Source organism: Bactrocera dorsalis, chromosome 1 (genome assembly GCF_023373825.1).
Source record: "Bactrocera dorsalis isolate Fly_Bdor chromosome 1, ASM2337382v1, whole genome shotgun sequence".
Classification (NCBI taxonomy): domain Eukaryota; kingdom Metazoa; phylum Arthropoda; class Insecta; order Diptera; family Tephritidae; genus Bactrocera; species Bactrocera dorsalis.
The window spans coordinates 76,461,043-76,478,651 of record NC_064303.1 but is presented as its reverse complement, the minus strand read 5'-3'; the positions used below and the strand labels follow the sequence as shown (position 1 = coordinate 76,478,651).

At 36.0% G+C, this 17,609-nt stretch overlaps 3 protein-coding genes across 6 annotated transcripts in view; 2 read left to right on the top strand and 1 right to left on the bottom strand.

Moving 5' to 3' along the window:
• The window catches only part of LOC105225451 (retrovirus-related Pol polyprotein from transposon 297), a 332,389-nt gene that overhangs the window by 102,555 nt on the left and 212,225 nt on the right, over positions 1-17,609 (top strand). The gene's annotated exons all lie outside the window — the stretch shown is intronic.
• Positions 1-17,609, bottom strand: part of LOC125777012 (uncharacterized) — a 160,156-nt gene that overhangs the window by 113,302 nt on the left and 29,245 nt on the right. The gene's annotated exons all lie outside the window — the stretch shown is intronic.
• LOC125777018 (uncharacterized) lies at positions 6,651-14,257 on the top strand. The gene is made up of 4 exons (XM_049450816.1): positions 6,651-13,273; positions 13,350-13,543; positions 13,601-13,741; positions 13,811-14,257. The coding sequence occupies exons 1-4, from the start codon at positions 13,234-13,236 to the stop codon at positions 14,027-14,029; spliced, it is 594 nt and encodes a 197-aa protein (XP_049306773.1). The 5' UTR covers positions 6,651-13,233; the 3' UTR covers positions 14,030-14,257.

Genomic DNA, 17,609 nt, shown 5'->3' with positions numbered 1-17,609 from the left:
GACTTCTGGGAAAGTGATTGCAGCTTGTAGTCGTCGCCTGGTTTTCAATCGATAGTAAATGAAGATTGCTACTAGCACGCCGAATGTAAAAAATAGCAATGATATGTGTCCGGTAACATGATGTATTTTTATTTCTTTTAATTTTATGTTTTCTTTCTTGAGTTGCTTCACTATGTCTTGCAATTCTTTGATGTCCTTTAACCTTGTACTTAAGGTCTCTGGATGAGCAATTACTTGAGGCATAGGTAGTTCATTTATTTCCATCATTGGTTGATCCACAGGTGCCTCAATTAACTTTTGCGTGTGATATTGTTGTGGAGCCGCTAGAATAACTCCTTTGTAACGCCCAGTGCATCCTTCTTCTAATTGCATTATCCCTTTCGATGGTATGTTGAAAAATTCCTTTGATTTGCTATATATAGTTCCATTTGAAGCCCACTATTACCACTTTGAAGCTTTACCCAATAGCTAGTCCAATGACCCTTTTTGAAAAGACAGTTCTTTGTTGCCATGAGACGTAATACCGATATTTCAAATGACTGGTTTGAGGATGGTTTCCATGGCCAGCTTCCTTTACATGTGTAATGGTTCTCCAGACTCGTATCACACTTATCCAATTCTGTTTGTTGCATTAAATTGTATGCATATAAACCGAAATTGTAAATTAGATAGCTTCATCTAATAATTGGTATCATAATTTCCTCATTATGTTGAAACGGAATTGGAATTACTCCATATAATGTTGACGTCTCACCTGCGAAAAATGGAATGGTTGTTTTAATCACTACCTTATTATTCATTATAGTTCCTTTTCCTCTCATAAGATTATAAACATTTTTTAGTATTTCACTTGTTTGGGCTCCTAAAGTGTTAACTTTGGTGATACTTAGCTCATTTTTAATTTTATATATTTCTTCGCTCATTTGAGATGGCCGTAAAAGTTGTGGATTTAAATGTCCATGATTAATGTCAATTAATATACTAAACACATAACGACGACCAGACGACAAACGACAAACGAGAGTACGAAAGTGAAATGAAAACAAAACAACGCATGTACACAAACAACGCAGCTGTCCATTTTGCATGTACACAATTTCGTTGTGGCCATACTAATACCTTGCACTTCAATGGAATTTTAATATTTTGTTCAAAGTTAAATTTTTTATGAAAAAAATAAGTAAATAGGTATATATTTTTGTTTTAAATTATCAATTGTTATTACAAATGATATAATAGAGCTATTTTATGCTTTTATTTGTAAAATAACGCGAAGTTTGTAAGAGCTGTGAATAATTTTACATTTTACATATTAGTGGCATCACCACTCTTCCTCATCTCTCTTCTTCCATTCTACTGTCGTTGGCAATAGGAATTAGCGAGAATGACAACTGTCGGCCTACAGTCGTGTTTTCGTGTCGTCATCAAAATAAGTGTCCATAAGAACGTGTGTAATATTTGACAGTCGTCTGTCGTCGTATTGTGTTTAGAGCTTAACAGATTGATAACACCGGTCAACAAAAAAAATATTTTTGTTGGGGTTTCTGTTCTCATGCTTGAATTCTGATTCTAGACATTGAAAAACACTTAAATATTAATCTTTGGTTCTTAAAGTTTATTTTGGGATGATCTACATCGATAAGTATTTTTTAATTTATTTCATAAATTAAAGATGGCAGCACTTTGATTAACCCGAAAGTAAACAGTATTATTATTTGTAAGAGGCGCAGTAGTGAATGTTAACTTGTTTATTATACATAGTGTAACAACAATATTAGTGTAGTCAGTGTAAAAATGATGTTGATTTATTCTGTTTTATTTGCGGAGAATTTATTAAAGTTAGAAGTAAAAAATTGGCTTTATCAACCAATTTGAAACTATGCGAAGCCTTTGAAGCCTATTTTAACCTAAAAGTCAGTAATCAAAATGAAAATTGGGTACCTCACTTCACCTGCGTAAATTCTAGAAATACTTTAGAAGGTAAGAAAAAAAAATCTAAAAATTGCTCTAATTTCTACGAAAGCAAACTTTAACCGAAAAAAATTTTTTTCCTTCTTTTTGTCATAGGAGAAACTAAAATTTAACATGTAGTCAGACCCAACAATCGTGTTGACCGGTGTAATTGACGATTGAATATCTTCACATTCTGTCAACGTCATACTAAGTTGTGTGGCATAAATTAATGCCATCCTCTCGGCGTTGAGATTTTTTATTAATTCTGAGTAGAATAAATTCAATTGTCCATTCATCTTTACGAAAGTTTCGCGCACTTCTTCTTGCGATTTCTTCAGAATGAATCAATTACAGACGTTTGCTTCTGATTCAATTGTTTTAAATTCTTCTCGTTGTCTAATAAATTAGTTAGGTCTTTCTCTAACTCCTTTCGATCATCTGCATCCATCGTTCCAAAAAGAATGTGATGAATAGTTCTTACAAACTCAAAAGGTGCTCGACGTGTCTTTTTTGGTTACAGCAAGAGGTCATTATCCATCTCTAATGCCTTGAACCGTTTTTCAAGTGCTGAGTTCATCATTTCGCAGCTTGATTCGAAATTGGTGAGGAGATGACACTGTTTTTTCAGTCTTCCGATATAATCAGCTATTCCATTTATCTGGTTGAAATAATGTTGTAATACACCACCAAATTCCACGTGGACATCTCTATATCAATCATACCAATTTTTTCGAGATATATTGCGCTTTTGCTTCGTATCTCATTTATTTGAATATCTCCACTAGTCATCGTTGCTATTGCTGTTTGTATTAGTAAAAGCATGCAAGTTACTATTGAAATAGTATTTATTCTCCTGCTTCTAAACGATTTGCTCTTTTCTTGTTCGACACTTTTCTCTTCTTCTTCGGAGTAGAGTGGACATATTTTATTAATAGGCCTTTTCACTATGCTACTTTCCGTCTTAATGGTTATAACGCCCACCATTCCATCAGATCCTTTATGCCTTTCAGTAATTTTTCCCATCGGCCATTTATCTAGATAAGAAGTCTCGTTTCTTATCAAAACAATTTGTCCTTCTTTGATGTTGTTCATCGGTTGCTTCCATTTATACCTTTGTTGTAATGTATGTAAATACTCCTCTTTCCAAATCTTCCAAAATTGGCATTTCATTTTTTGAAGAAGATTCCATCTATTTGATGTCGTCATATTTCTTTTTTGAGATGGTTCTGGCGCACTCAATAAAGGTCTTCCTACTACTCTTAAAATGCCATCTTCATCTACAAAAGGATATAATGTTGATAATTTGTTTTTTTCTATCCAACACCTTGTCGTTTCTTAATTGTCGTATTTCATCATAAAAATCTAATTTTTGTTGTATTTTAATTACATTCTTCTTTGCCAATTGCAGCTCGTCTACTGTTAAATAATCTGTTGTTATCGGTTTTCTTCGAAGTTTATTTGTGAATCACATCACGTATGCCATCACTCTAATTAGTTTTCCAAGGTCTGAAAATTTTTTAGTATTGAGGAAAAGCTTTTCTCCTCCGTTATTGTGGTTGTAGTAACTATTTTTTCTTCAACTCTTTTCGGCCAATGATCTGTATTTAATTGAAGCCATGATGGTCCTGGCCACCATAAACTGGGTTGTAGTAATTTTTCAGGTGATGTCCCTCTTGATGCAATATCTGCTGGATTTTCAGTTCATTTCACGTACCTCCATTCAGCTTCCGGAATCATCTCATTTATATTGTTTATTCTGGTGCGTACAAACTTCGCTTTGTTGTTTTTGTATTGAATCCATGACAATGTAACCATCGAATCACTCCATGCATAAATTTTACACTGTAAGTTCAATGTCTTCTTGACTCTTTTTAATATATTAGCCAATAGAAGTGCACCGCAAAGTTCCAATTTGGGTATTGTTTTCCTATTTTTAATAGGGTTTACTTTGCTTTTGGCAAGCAACAGTGTTACTTGCTGCCCCACTTTTGCATAAATTACTGCTGCATATGCTTTGTCAGATGCGTCTCCAAACGCATGCAATTCCAAACTAGTGTTATTATTTGTACCGATCCAGCGTGGAATGGTTATTTTATCTAATATATCTAATTGTTTACCGAATTTCAGCCATTCTTCTTCTAACTTTTTATTTAATGACTCGTCCCAAGATCCACCCGTAGACAATTGTTACTGGTGCAAACCAACCAAGCGGATCAAATATTTTTGCCAATTGTGATAGTATTGTTCGTTTTGTAATTTTTTCCATCTGTTGAGCTGCTGCTTTAAATTTAAATAGGTCACGTTTTGGTTCCCATTGTAACCCCAATGTTTTCACTGAATCCGTTTCTTCGATTTGAATAATTTCATTATCTTCCCGTGTAAGATCATCAATTATTTCGGAACTATTTGATAACCATTTCTTAAATGAAATCCTGCACTCTGTAAGCTTGTATCAATTTCTCTCGTAATTCTTTACATTCCTGAATAGTATGTCCGCCTGTCATGAGATCGGCCATATAAAAATCGTTATTAATGACGCCATGAACGTTTTTATTGTCTTTGCAGTAAATGTTACCAATCTCTTGTAATGTTATCACTGCTAAAAATGGTGCTGCTGCTGTATCATATGTAACTGTTGTAAGTTTGAACTCTTTTATTTTCTCCTGTGGATTTTCTCTCCATAGGATATACTGGTATTCCCGATCTTCATCTCTGACTTTTATTTGCCGATACATCTTTTCCACATCAGCACTCATTACATAACGTCACATACTCCACTTTACAATGATATCTACAATATCCTTTTGTAATCTTGGCCCGATTAGCATTACGTCATTCAAACTGTGACCATTTGTAGTTTTTGCCGATGCGTCAAAATTACAGCTTGATGGGGCAAGTAATATTTACCTCGACCCATCTTTTCAACTTCCTTTATATGTCCCATCTTTTGATACTCCCGCATGAACTTTGTGTAGTCGTCTTTTGGATCTTTTCTTGCATCAAATTTCCTTTCTATACTCATCAGCCGTGCAACTGCTGACTTTCTAGATTCTCCAAGCTCTTTCAACTTCTTAAACGGAATGGCTACTATATATCTCTCATCTGAAGAATTACGTGTTGTCGTCTAAATATAATTTTGTTCACATATGGCATCTTCTGGAGTAGGCTCCTCTTTATCCTTTTCCATTTCCCAAAATCTTTCTAAATCATCTAGTTTAAATGTTGTCATAGCTGCTACTACTTCATTACCAGACACAATCCAACCAAGCATTGTGGCTTGTCCTAGTAATCCATCAGCTTTAATTATGCCTTTTTTCATTATTTTTGGGTACAAATCAGCTCCAGTTACTACATCAATGTGACTTGGTTTGTTGAAATTCGGATCCGCTAGTACAGTAGAGGCCCGCTAATCCGGACACGGCCTAATCCGGATTCCACTGTAATCCGGACAGAGTTAAAAAATTCAAAATTTCTATTATGTACCTTGTAATCCGGACCGACATTCTCTATCCGTATTCTCTAATCCGGATCACATGTTTATTATTCACTACATTCGCTTCGCACTTTATTTCGCCACTTATGCGTGCGCTTTGTTTCATACTTGTGTGAATCCGCAATATTCTGGAAATTACTTCCTGATCAAACATGGGTGTCTGTCTGCTGTAGAAAGAAGTGCTCCATGGAGAAAAACCTCTAAAGAGAGAGTAACATTTCTTGCTTGTGCAAACGGTGATGGCACACATAAACTTAAAATGGTGGTAATTGGATAAGCGGAAAATCTCAGAGCTTTTAAGAACTGTAGCGATCTTCCAGTTGAATTAAAAAAAAAATGCCTGGATGACTTCAACTATTTTCGTAAAATGGTTTCACGAGTCGTTTGTCAAACAAGTAAAGGATTTTCAAGCGGAAAACAACCTAGATGGAAAAGCTATTTACTAGTTGATAATGCTTCTTGTCACGCATCTGTTGCGCAGCTTACGAGCGACGATGGTAAAATTATAACCATATTTCTTCCACCTAACTACACAGCTCTTATCCAACCAATGGACCAAAACACAATACGCTTAACCAAATTGTATTATCTCAAAAGCCTCTTGGTGCATATCCTGTCTTTGGAAGAAAATGATGTTTCCAAAGTTAATAAAAAACTCACAATAAAGGATGCTGTTTTTTTGCTTGCGAATTCTTGGGACAAGCTGTCGTCAGTAGCAAAATGTTGTCAAAAAATTCTTCCCTATTCAGGGAATAACGATATAGTTAATACCGAAAAAAGTTCCGATGCCGATGAGGATCCAGATGATAGCGTTTTCTGTCTGTTCTCAAAGAAAGGACGTCACAGCGTGAAGATGCACAAGAGCTAACAGAAATCGGAAATGTTGCAGAGAATGGATAATAACAATCATCAACTGCCACAATCTGAAATTAGTGAATGGCTTATTGGAGATAACGACCATTTACCCCTCCATAGTGACGACGATTCCTCCGTTGAAGAAGTCGAAAACAATGAACCAAAAGCTAAACATGAAGACGCTATTAAAAGCTTCAGCACCTGTATACAGTGGTCAGAGGAAAATAACGTTAAATCGGACAGTTTGTGTATTCTTAGAACGCTACGGCAGCGAGCAATAGAGGCTAAACAAAAAAGCGTTCACCAAACAAAATTAATCGATTTTTTCAATTAAATTTAGAGATTTATTACACCGCTTGATACATACAAATTTCTAACGTTTATTTCCAATGTATTGTTTTAAGTTTGAAACATGTGTATTATTTGTTATAATAAACAAACAGAAATTTGTAAATATTTTATCTTAATGCATACATAGTTCTGATATGTCTTTGGTAATCCGGATCCCCTTATATTCCGAATAAGGGTCGGTTTTAATTGATCCGGATTAGCGGGCCTCTACTGTATTTTATTCTTCCATACATCCATAAATACATGAAATCACAGCACTGGCTACCAGGCCTTCAGCCGCCTTATTAATAGCTTAGGTACTATAATTGTGTTAGTTAGTTGTTAGTGTGTTAGATGTATTTTAGTAAATTTCTATCTTTTAAAAATTTATATGTAATCATTACGTTTTTATCTGAGGGATTTTTTAATGCTTGTGCTAAGTCAATGTTGTCAGAGTAGTGTGTTGTTGAGTGGATTACTGGGCAGTCTGATAGTATGTGTTGAATTGATACGGAGTTGTCACAAAAAGGGCAATTGGAACGGAAGTTTCCCATAAGTATATGCGAGTGAGTTAGGATGATGTGTGCGATCCTGAGGCGAGTGTATACTTTGATGGCGCTTATTTTCGTGGTGTGCCCATACAAGGTTGGTATTCTATCTGGGTTGATGATGGCGTAACTATGGGTGTGTAGTTTCCAAGCATTTAAGTTTTCTTCGAGCCTTTTGTGTTTGAAGAAGTTGCGTATGTCTTGTTTCGAAAGATAGTTGTAAGAAAGAGCCGGTATGTTTTTGACACTTTTGGCAGCGGCGTCAGCGAGGTGATTGCCAGTTATTCCCACGTGGCCCGGAATCCACATTATTTTGATTTTTCTCGGAGCGCTGATCACGGCGTCTCTGATTTTGCTTATTATCGGATTGTAATTTGATAACGACTTAATGGCTGAGATGCAAGACTTGCTGTCTGTGCAAATAAGGTATTTACCATTGTGCTTTTTTGCATGCTCGACCGCCTTCAATATGGCAGATGCCTCTGCTGAGAAAACCGAACACATATGAGGAAGAAGCCAGTTGCAGATTGTATTACCTGTGTTCGTGACCACGGAAAAGGAAGTGTATTCGGATGATTTAGATCCGTCTGTGAAGATCAAACTTCCAGCCATTTTTTTTGTATTCATGCTCCATTTCAAAAAACGTTTTTTTGAAAACATCGTTTGGTGTGCTCTGTTTGGGCAGCTTGGATAGTTTGTTGGGGAGTGATTCACACGGGATTAGCCAATGAGGATGAAGGGGTTTTACTTTATTCCCCACAGACAGTCGAAGAGCATTTTTTTTGCATAGATAACGCATTTTGTTATTGCTGAAAGAAATCTTGGTAGCCTGGTACGCCTCAGCGAAGTACCAAAGGCCTTGGTCAGCGATGAGTTTGTGCTTTCAACCGCTTTTGATAGCAGTCGGTGGGTTGCGTCTTCAATCCTATTTTGTACACTTGGTAGACCTGACTCCGCAAGAATGATTTCAATTGGTGATGTTGGAAAAGCTCTGAGGCTACGGCGTATCGCGCAGTGGTATGGGGCACATATACGCTTGATGTTGTTCTTCGAACTTCGTCCGTAAAGCGGAAGCGCATAGTCGATCTTTGAAAGAAGAAGTGATCTGACAACACTGATGAGCGTATTTGGATGTATTAACGAGTATTTTGACGAAAGATATTTTACAATGTTTAATCTTGATTGCAAAGAGTTTCTAATGTATTTACAATGCGAATTAAAATTATACTTATGTCGGTATTCTGCGTGAGACGATTGTCTCATGTCTCTAATAGTGACTATAGTAATTTAGTGATTCTGTTAGTCAGGAGTCTCATTTTGGTATTCTGGCAATTACAGTATAGTAGTATACTCTATTTGCCAGAATACCAAAATTGGTATTTTATTGTAAAGTGACTAACAGAATCACTAAATTACTATAGTCACTATTAGAGACATGAGACAATCGTCTCACGCAGAATACCGATATTAGAGTCAAAAACTAATCCTAGAATTTTTAATTCTTTTGTACATTCTATGTTAGTGTTGTTAAAGCAAATTTTTATTCCGCTGCAATTTGTTTTTCTGCATATATGGAGGATATGCGTTTTTTCTAGTGATAGCTATGCACCGGAAACTAGCGACCATTCAGAGATTTCATTAAGGATATTGGAAAATGTATATTCGGATGCGTTGAGGTCGGAACGATTGGTGTAAATAACGACATCGTCTGCATACATTTGGTGCTCGATTCCTTTGTGCGTGTTTATTATTCGACTTATCTCATCAAAGGCAGTGATGAAGAGGAATGTTGAAAGTGGCGAACCATGCGGCGTGCTGTTTGAGAGTGGAAGTGTGGAGGAGAAGAATCCATTAACATTTACTTTCAATTTACGGTTAGTGAGAAAGCTTTTAACGAAATTCAAAATTTTCGGACCGATCTTCCAGTTTTTTAATTGCCGCAGCACAATGTGGGCGCCAATTTTATCAAGGCTTTGTTGAAATCTAAGGAAAATATAGATAAATGATTCCTACTGGACAGAGCGTTGCAGATGGAGTGGTCGAGGTGGAGTAATACATCTAACGTGCCTTGGCTTCTTTTATAACCGACTTGATTAGGTGTCATCAACTCATTCCGCTGGGCGTACCACGACAGCCGATTCGCAATTATTTTTTCGAAAAGTTTGCCTAAGCATGGTAGGAGAGAGATTGGTCTCTAGCTGTTGATATCTGTTGATTCTTTATTGGGTTTAAGAATAGGGATTACGGCCGATGTCTTACAAAATTGGGGATAAATACCGGTGTCCAGTATTTTATTGTAAAGTTTGACGATTCGTTGCTTGAGCTCAATTGGCATGTTTTTGATCATAGGGTAAGATATTTTATCTAAACCGGGGGTTTTGCCGCTTACTCCGGATATAGCATACTCAAACTCATCTAATTGAACACTGGAATCGATTTGTTTAGCTGAGGGTAACATATGTAGATGGAGACATAGAGGCGTTTTCTGAAAGTGTGGATGATTTGAGGGCTTGAAACTGAGTGCTGAAATTTTTGTCAGAACTGTTGTTGGAAAAATGGTTGACAAATTCTTCTGCGATATCTATTGGGTTGTTTAAGTGACCTGAAGGCAAATTTAAGCACCTGATTGCTGACGTAGTGGGCAAACCAGCTAACTTTTTGAAGTCAGCCCAGATTTGTCTCGGATTGGAAGAAGGATTGATTTTGAGCGTAAAATCTTCGAGACATTTGCGCTTGGCTTGTTTGACGGATCGACGAAAGTAGGCGTTGGCTTTTTTGAAGCAAATGAGTTTTTCTAGTGTGCGGCATCGTTTGTAGTCATACCACGCAGTTTGCTTTTTTTGCTCTTAAAAAAGCTAATTGTTTATTCCACCAAAGGATATTTTTAGAAATTTTTGAATGATTAGTTTGTGGAATGGAATCGTTTGCTGCTGAGCGAATAATTTTCGTTATTCGAGCGGTTTCTTGGTTGGAATTTACTGCTGTTGGGCTCTTATCACATTTAGCTCTGCAGAGAGTTTGGAATTTCACCCAGTCAGCGTGATCGGTTTTGAAAATATTTTTTGGTTTATAGCATTTGTTTATTGGTCCCAAGTGTACTTTTAGTATTATGGGGAAGTGGTCACTTCCATGTAAGTAGTCTAGTATGTTCCATTGGCGGCGAGCGTATCTGTACACAAAGTAATGTCAAGATGAGAAAAAGTGGAGAAAGTAGAAAAATGGGTGGCTGAGCCATTGTTTAAGGAGATTAAGTTTGAGGAAAGGATTACGTTTTCTATATGTTTTCCTCTGAAGTTTACTGTCATTGAACCCCATATCGGGCTCCATGCATTCAAGTCACCGGCCAAGATCATTGGGGAAGGAAATTGACTGGTTATTTGCATGATATCGTTTTTGGTGAAGTGTTGGTCAGGTGGAATATATTAGCATATTACGTGAATTCTTTGTGTTAGAAATATTTCAATCGATAGCACAGCCAAATATGACTGGATATCTTTCACTTTGTGGGGAATGTCCCTTCTTAGTAAAACACCAATGCCTTGTTTATTTGTTTTGTTATGTGGAAGGTTGTGGAATATACCAACGTATTGTTTGGGGGTATGAGCAGTCTGTTTGTAAGCGATATGTGTTTCGTTTAAGAGTATTATCGATGTTGCGTAATCTTTAATTAAGAGCTGGAGTTCGTTGTAATTGTTAATGTAGCCATTTAGGTTCCATTGCATTATCGTACACATGTTAAGAGAGTACTTTATTAAGCGCTTAGATTAAAGATAACTAGAAACAGAGATAAAGAGATGTCCAACTCTTCTCTCACTGGAAGTGAGAGAACAATTGCTAAACGTCAAAACCACCTAAACTTTGACATTTGACTGGATTGAGGAGGTTTTGACGTTTAGCAATTGGAAACGACCGATGGCCAGATTGAAATCTTACCAAAAAAATATGAAAACGGAGGGATTTGTTGCATCGTTCAAGACCACTGATAAAAAATGTTAAGTAATGAAAATTAAATAAATTTAAGAAATTGAAAGGTATTTGATGAAACGTTTTGTTATGTGATGCATCATAGTATTATTTTCAATGGAAATTTATTAAAACTATTTATTGATTAAGAGCTAAAAAGCTTAAATCCTTTTATTGGGTAATGAAAGTTCAAAAGTCAATTGTTTAAATATACTTTAAAAAGATTTAAATAGTTTCTTCATATAATAAATAACCACTATATAGTAGTTTTTATTCGTACTAAATGTTGGGTGTTTTAATTTAAAATGCCCAAAAATTTTTATTTTGTTCGATCTGGCCATAATGGAAAATGTTATAAAAAACGCTTATTTTGAGGCGCTCTCACACTGGAATAAGTTGGGCATCCCATTATCCCTGACTAGAAAGATTGAAGAAGGGAGAAGATGAGAAATCTTAAGAGAGAATGAGATATCAACTAGAATGAGTTGTCAGCTTGGCTGATAGAGGCCTTACACGGGCACACATGTGCGTTCGATCTGTGTGAATTCGTTTGCCTATACACGACACACAAATCCATTTTGCGTTCGTTCTTCACACAGTTAACATGTGCGACAGGCAAGCGGAACATTTCTTCGAATTTATTTCTAATGTAGCACTTTTATCTATTTCTTTGTATTTCGTTAATAAGTCATTCCAACTTTTATTTTTCTCAATTTTATTTTTATATTTATCACTTTTCGTTTGCCAAATTGCCAATTAATTTTTCATAAGATCAATAAATTCTGATACGAAATCTTTATTAAGGGGAGAGCCTGCTTTAAAAGCTTCAAACAATCACTTGAATCTCTTTAAAAATTATCTAACAACAAACAAAGTTATAGATTGGAACTCGAAATACTGTCGAAGCTAGAAGGGAAATAGTGTCCGAGCGTCAGACAGATACATACAAGTACTATATGAGCGCTTGGACAAAAAGCGAAAACTTTGAAGCGCGATTTCTCGGTTTTTTATTTTTACGATTATTCTTAATTGGTAGGCAAAGTTGGAATTGGGGCAAAGTTTATTATCTTTGGCATAAAATTATTTTCTATTTAAACTAAAAAAAAACTAAGAAAAGCCAAGTTTGAACATATGTATTTTTAAACAAAAAAAAGTAAAAAGTTTTTTTGGAATTTTCTTAGTTTAACTAGAAGATAAGTTATTAAACAACATGAAACCGTTTGAATTTTTTGTTCCTGATAAATGCATATGCGAGATGCATCGGGTAATTGCTTCCTAAAGGCAGAATATCAAAGATTTCGTATTCAAAAAAATTGTGTAAGATGTTCAAATATATGACTATAATGAGATTTTGTGCGCTCAAAACGCCATACACGATAAACATGTTCGCGCACCGATCGTAAAAAATCAAACATTTTCGCGAACATGGATCGGTACGCGAACAAGCCCATACACGAGTAAACTGCATGTTTACATATACCGATCGAACGCACATGTGTTCCCGTGTATGGCCTCTATGAGTGTCAACTGTTGAAAGCTCACTCAAATGATTATTGAGAATCTTTGCTGTATTCAACTTCGTTATTTTCTGTGTTATTTTGTTCTTTGTGTTTGGAATGTTGGTGTATTGTGGGTGTATCAGAATCATGCATATAGCTATTATGGAATGCCATTGAGTTAGGTGGATTATTGTTGGCGGTTGAATATTTATTGATGGAATTTATACCGGTATTCTGCTTGTAATTTAGTGACTCTGTTAGTCAGGATGTCTCATTTTGGTATTCTGGCAGATACAGTCTCAAAAATATTCACCAAATAGTATGGAGAAAAGAAGGGCAGCAATCAGCTGTTTAGTTTAGCTGATTAGAGATGAGTGCAAGTGCACAATCGTAATGTATGAAACGATTCCATGCAATTAGTTTTTTTTTCATAAGATTTCAGCAGTAAAACTTCTTCTTAATAATTGCACAGTATAATTATTGAAAACTAATACTGAAATAGTTTATAATAAATGCTTAACATATGCATTTTATCAGAACCAATTGTTAAGTAAATATGAAAAAATTTAACGACACAGTTATCGATTAACACATGTGTTCATCCTTATATTTGATAATAATGGAAAAGGAAGGTAAGTAATTGTAAACAATATAAATTTCATTTTTTTAAGATTATTATAATATATGTATAATATATCTTTTTTACAGATCATCATAAAGTGTTGCGCACCTCGAAGGAGCAAATAGAGTGCTATCTTAACTTTGTGCGGGTTCACCCGGAGATAAAGTTACACAAAAATGACCCTTCGCGGCCGAAAAGAATGGAGGAGCTTTGGGTGGAACTCTCCGTGCAATTAAATGTCCTAAAAGGGCCCACCCGGGGCCCCATCAAATGGAGAGAGGTAATTTTTAACCATATGTATTAGCAAATGCATGTATTTATGTCCTTTGTTTTACAGAATCTGAGCCATTGGAAAATCCGAATAAGGTCACGCGCAAGCTCAACAATTGAGCTCTCTGAAACGGAGCAGAGATCGTTGGATACGTTGGGGTCAATCGCGGTTGATGGGTTGACTGATGTACCAGCCATTGGCACAGAGGTAAGAATAACAAGAAAGACCAATACGAGTGTGCAGAATTTATAATTGTTTTTTCTTTTTCTAATTTAGGAAGAAGTAATATTCACAGCTGCACCATCGCCCCTGAATACGTCTTCGGATGCGTCCAATGACTGCACTCCGTCATCGTCCCGCAGCAAAAAAATGACGACGGACGAAATGTTCCGCAATTATATGGATCTAATAAAAGGGGAAGCCGAGGAGGAAAGAGAATTCCGTATTAAACAATTGATTCAATCAATAAACACACAGAGTCTATCAATAATTTAGCGGCAGCGATGGTGTCGCTTGCTCAGACCATTGTGAAAAAAACAGAAGAGAAAAAGTGAAAAATGTGTACATATATGAATTATTTATTGTTATGTTTTTTTGTACAAAAAGTGAAAAAGAAAAATGTTCCTTTTTATGTATGTTCCTTTTATATGTATATATACATATATATATTTTATTGTTATGTTTATTTAATTTAAAAATGAAATAAATTAATTTTGAATTGAATTATGTATTGGTAGAATTTTAATTATCTAATGTGTTAATGCACCTTTGACGTGCTGCTCTGCCTCGAGTGTAATACTCCCCCGAATGGATTTCAGAGATTGATCCCACATTTTCGGGAGGTAATCGATCTGGCAATATTTCGGTTTCATTTAGAAAAATGCCACGTTTTTGTAAAATATTGTACAAGTATAAACAAATAATGCAGCTTTGGAATGTTTGTACCGTAATGTACGTTCTCTTGAAATGCAACGAAAGGGTGATTTTAAAACTCCAAATGCTCTTTCAATCGTGTTTCTTGCTCTTATGTGCCTTCTTCTTCTTAATTGGCGTAGACACCGCTTACGCGATTATAGCCGAGTTAACAACCAGTCGTTTCTTCTTTTCGCTACGTGGCGCCAATTGGATATTCCAAGTGAAGCCAGGTCCTTCTCCACTTGGTCCTTCCAACGGAATGGAGGTCTTCCTCTTCCTCTGCTTCCCCCGGCGGGCACTGCGTCGAATACTTTCAGAGCTGGAGTGTTTTCGTCCATCCGAACAACATGACCTAGCCAGCGTAGCCGCTGTCTTTTAATTCGCTGAACTATGTCAATGTCGTCGAATATCTCGTACAGCTCATCGTTCCATCGAATGCGATATTTGCCGTGACCAACGCGCAAAGGACCATAAATCTTTCGCAGAACTTTTCTCTCGAAAACTCGCAACGTCGACTCATCCGTTGTTGACATCGTCCAAGCCTCTGCTCCATATAGCAGGGCGAGAATTATGAGTGACTAATAGAGTTTGGTTTTTGTTTATCGAGAGAGGACTTTGCTTCTCAATTGCCTACTTAGTCCGAAGTAGCACCTGTTGGCAAGAGTTATCCTGCGTTGGATTTCTAGGCTGACATTGTTGGTGGTGTTTACGCTGGTAAAGTATTGAAATTTTGTTCATTTGGTGTTTCAGGGTTTGCCACCGGTGTAAGAAGCCATGGCTCCAATGGATATCCCGAATCACCCAAAAGCCATTCAAAAGCTCCATCAGAGTGTTCTCTTATTAGCTTTATCCTTGCTGGCGAAGTAGTCCATATACCGGAGTCATGACATGAGCCGGGAAATTTTGCATTCACGTGCCGGAAAATTAGTTCATCGTCACAAACCTATTGGGAAAATTATTTATTAATTAGTTATTTATTAGTTATTGAATATAATACTCACCGCTTCAACATTAATGCTATAATAACCTTTTCTGTTCATATAATCATGCGGTACAACTGTGTTTGACAAGGCAGGTGCAATTATGCCAATATGAGTGCAATCAATTGCTCCAATTACACCTTATATTCCAAATTTCGAGTAAAATCTGGAATAAAATTGTTGAATAGCGATTTATTTTCTTTTTAATTGGAAAACAACTTACCCAGTCTTAATTCTATTATATTGGTTATTGGTTGAAATGGTTGGTTGGCTCATCACCGCGAAATATGCATTTCCCACGCAACACTGATATGAGCCATTGCATAAAAAATATAAAACTGAAATAAATTAGAGAAATTTGATTGCATGAAAAAATGTTTCTTTAAGGTTAAAATATAACTCACCCGAAGTTCAAATGGAATCGATGTTTGCTGTTGGTCATACGGCTTGAGTTGATTAATGAGATCCCAGCACAAAGATTTGGGAAATCGAAAGAACTTCCTGAATGTGTTCTCTTCGTATGAAAACGGATCTTTTTTGTTTCGCAAAGCAATCAGATTGCGCCTGCGAATGTAGCTAGAAGATATGCACCTTATTATCCATTATTGCAAAATTATAAATATTAATACATTACCTCTCTTCCTCCTCTCGTTTTTTCATTATAAGGTAAAATAGTCCAACTTCATCAGCCATTGCTTTGCTCTTATTTTTCTATGACTTGGTGCAAAGCATGTAACAAGTTAGAGACTGATATTGCTCAATTAGAGATGAGACAAACTCGCCAGAATACCAAACAGTCACTAAATAGATTTCACCACAGAATTGTCTCTATTAGAGAATTGAGACTGCTCGCAGAATACCGGCATTAGAGTGCTGAAAATTAGGGAAGATGTTGTTGGACTGAGAGTGGTAAGACCAATTGCGAAGTTATTGTTTATGGGAATATCGGTTTTATTTATTGTAGGTGGAGAGTTGTGTTCACTTATGGAAGTGGAGATAGATGCTGAGCAGTTTTCTGTGTACTGATTATTTTTTTTATTTGGGGTGTGGTTGATGTTTGTATTATTTGAGGTTGAGTGCGGTGTAATTTGAGTTGCTGTTTTTAGTGCATTAGCAAATGATTCAGTTAAGGTGTTGGTTGGAAGAGTGTCTTTGTACTTTTTAACAGCATCTCGCATGCTGCATTTTTCCAAGGTTTTTATTTTCAGTATTTCTTTTGCTGGCTGAAACTTAGGACAAGAGTTGGCGGAAGACCCACACGGTCGATTGCTGTTTGTTTCGGGCACACACGCATAGATCCATGATTCGTCACCTGTGACGATCTTATAAACGTCGTTTGAAGCACTGCGATCGTATTTTTTCAGCATTTCTTTACACCAATCCACACGAGCCTTTTAGTTCATCGATGCCCTCTTGTCGTGATAATCCACGTCGAAAGTTGTGAAAAATGATCGCACGAAAATGTTCACGAGTTAATTCCATTTTTTGGCTGAGATGAATTTTTTAATTCCCTGTAAATAAAACAATTCATCATTAAATGACAAAACGTTCTGAGTGATGTTATGCTAAAAAATGTCAAACTTTCCAATGGAAATGTCAGATTGCACCTGGCAACACTTAGTGTTGCCTAGTCCAGAAATATATGTAGCAGCCTATGTACCATGCATTTCCAAGTCCTGAAACAACTTTTTGTTGTGTGTTGTCCTCAGAATTTAAGGGGTTACATGGGTTTCAAAGGCTCAAAAAATGAGTATTTTTTTCAATTTTTTAATAATATTTGTAATGAAATTATTTATTTAACAGTTTGGCATATTAATGATACATATTTAATAAATACTTTGTGAAATTTTTACACAAAAATATTGAATATTCAGCCCTTCAGAGCTCATGTCCCTCGCCCTCTCAAAAAAAAGTGCTCTCGCCGTGGACAGGATAACTCACGACTGGTTCATCTAAAATTAAAAAACCAAATATTTTTAGTTAGTACATGAATAAAACTCGTACTTGAACGAAGGAAAAAGAAAAAAATTGAAATTTGAGTTTTTGGCGGAGTTGTTAACACAGAACTACACTTTTTGGTCAAATTTTAGGCATATGTTGCCTCGTATAATAACTTGTAATAAATAAAAAAAATCCTTCGTTCGATTACGAGATAATATTATTTTGAAGAAGTGTGCAAA

Bases quoted from the DNA above. Each gene is read 5' to 3' on its own strand.
- LOC125777018 (XM_049450816.1), top strand. From the start codon at position 13,234: ATGTGTTCATCCTTATATTTGATAATAATGGAAAAGGAAG. The intron at 13,274-13,349 runs GTAAGTAATTGT...TCTTTTTTACAG, and splicing joins GATAATAATGGAAAAGGAAG to ATCATCATAAAGTGTTGCGC. The intron at 13,544-13,600 runs GTAATTTTTAAC...TTTGTTTTACAG, and splicing joins GCCCCATCAAATGGAGAGAG to AATCTGAGCCATTGGAAAAT.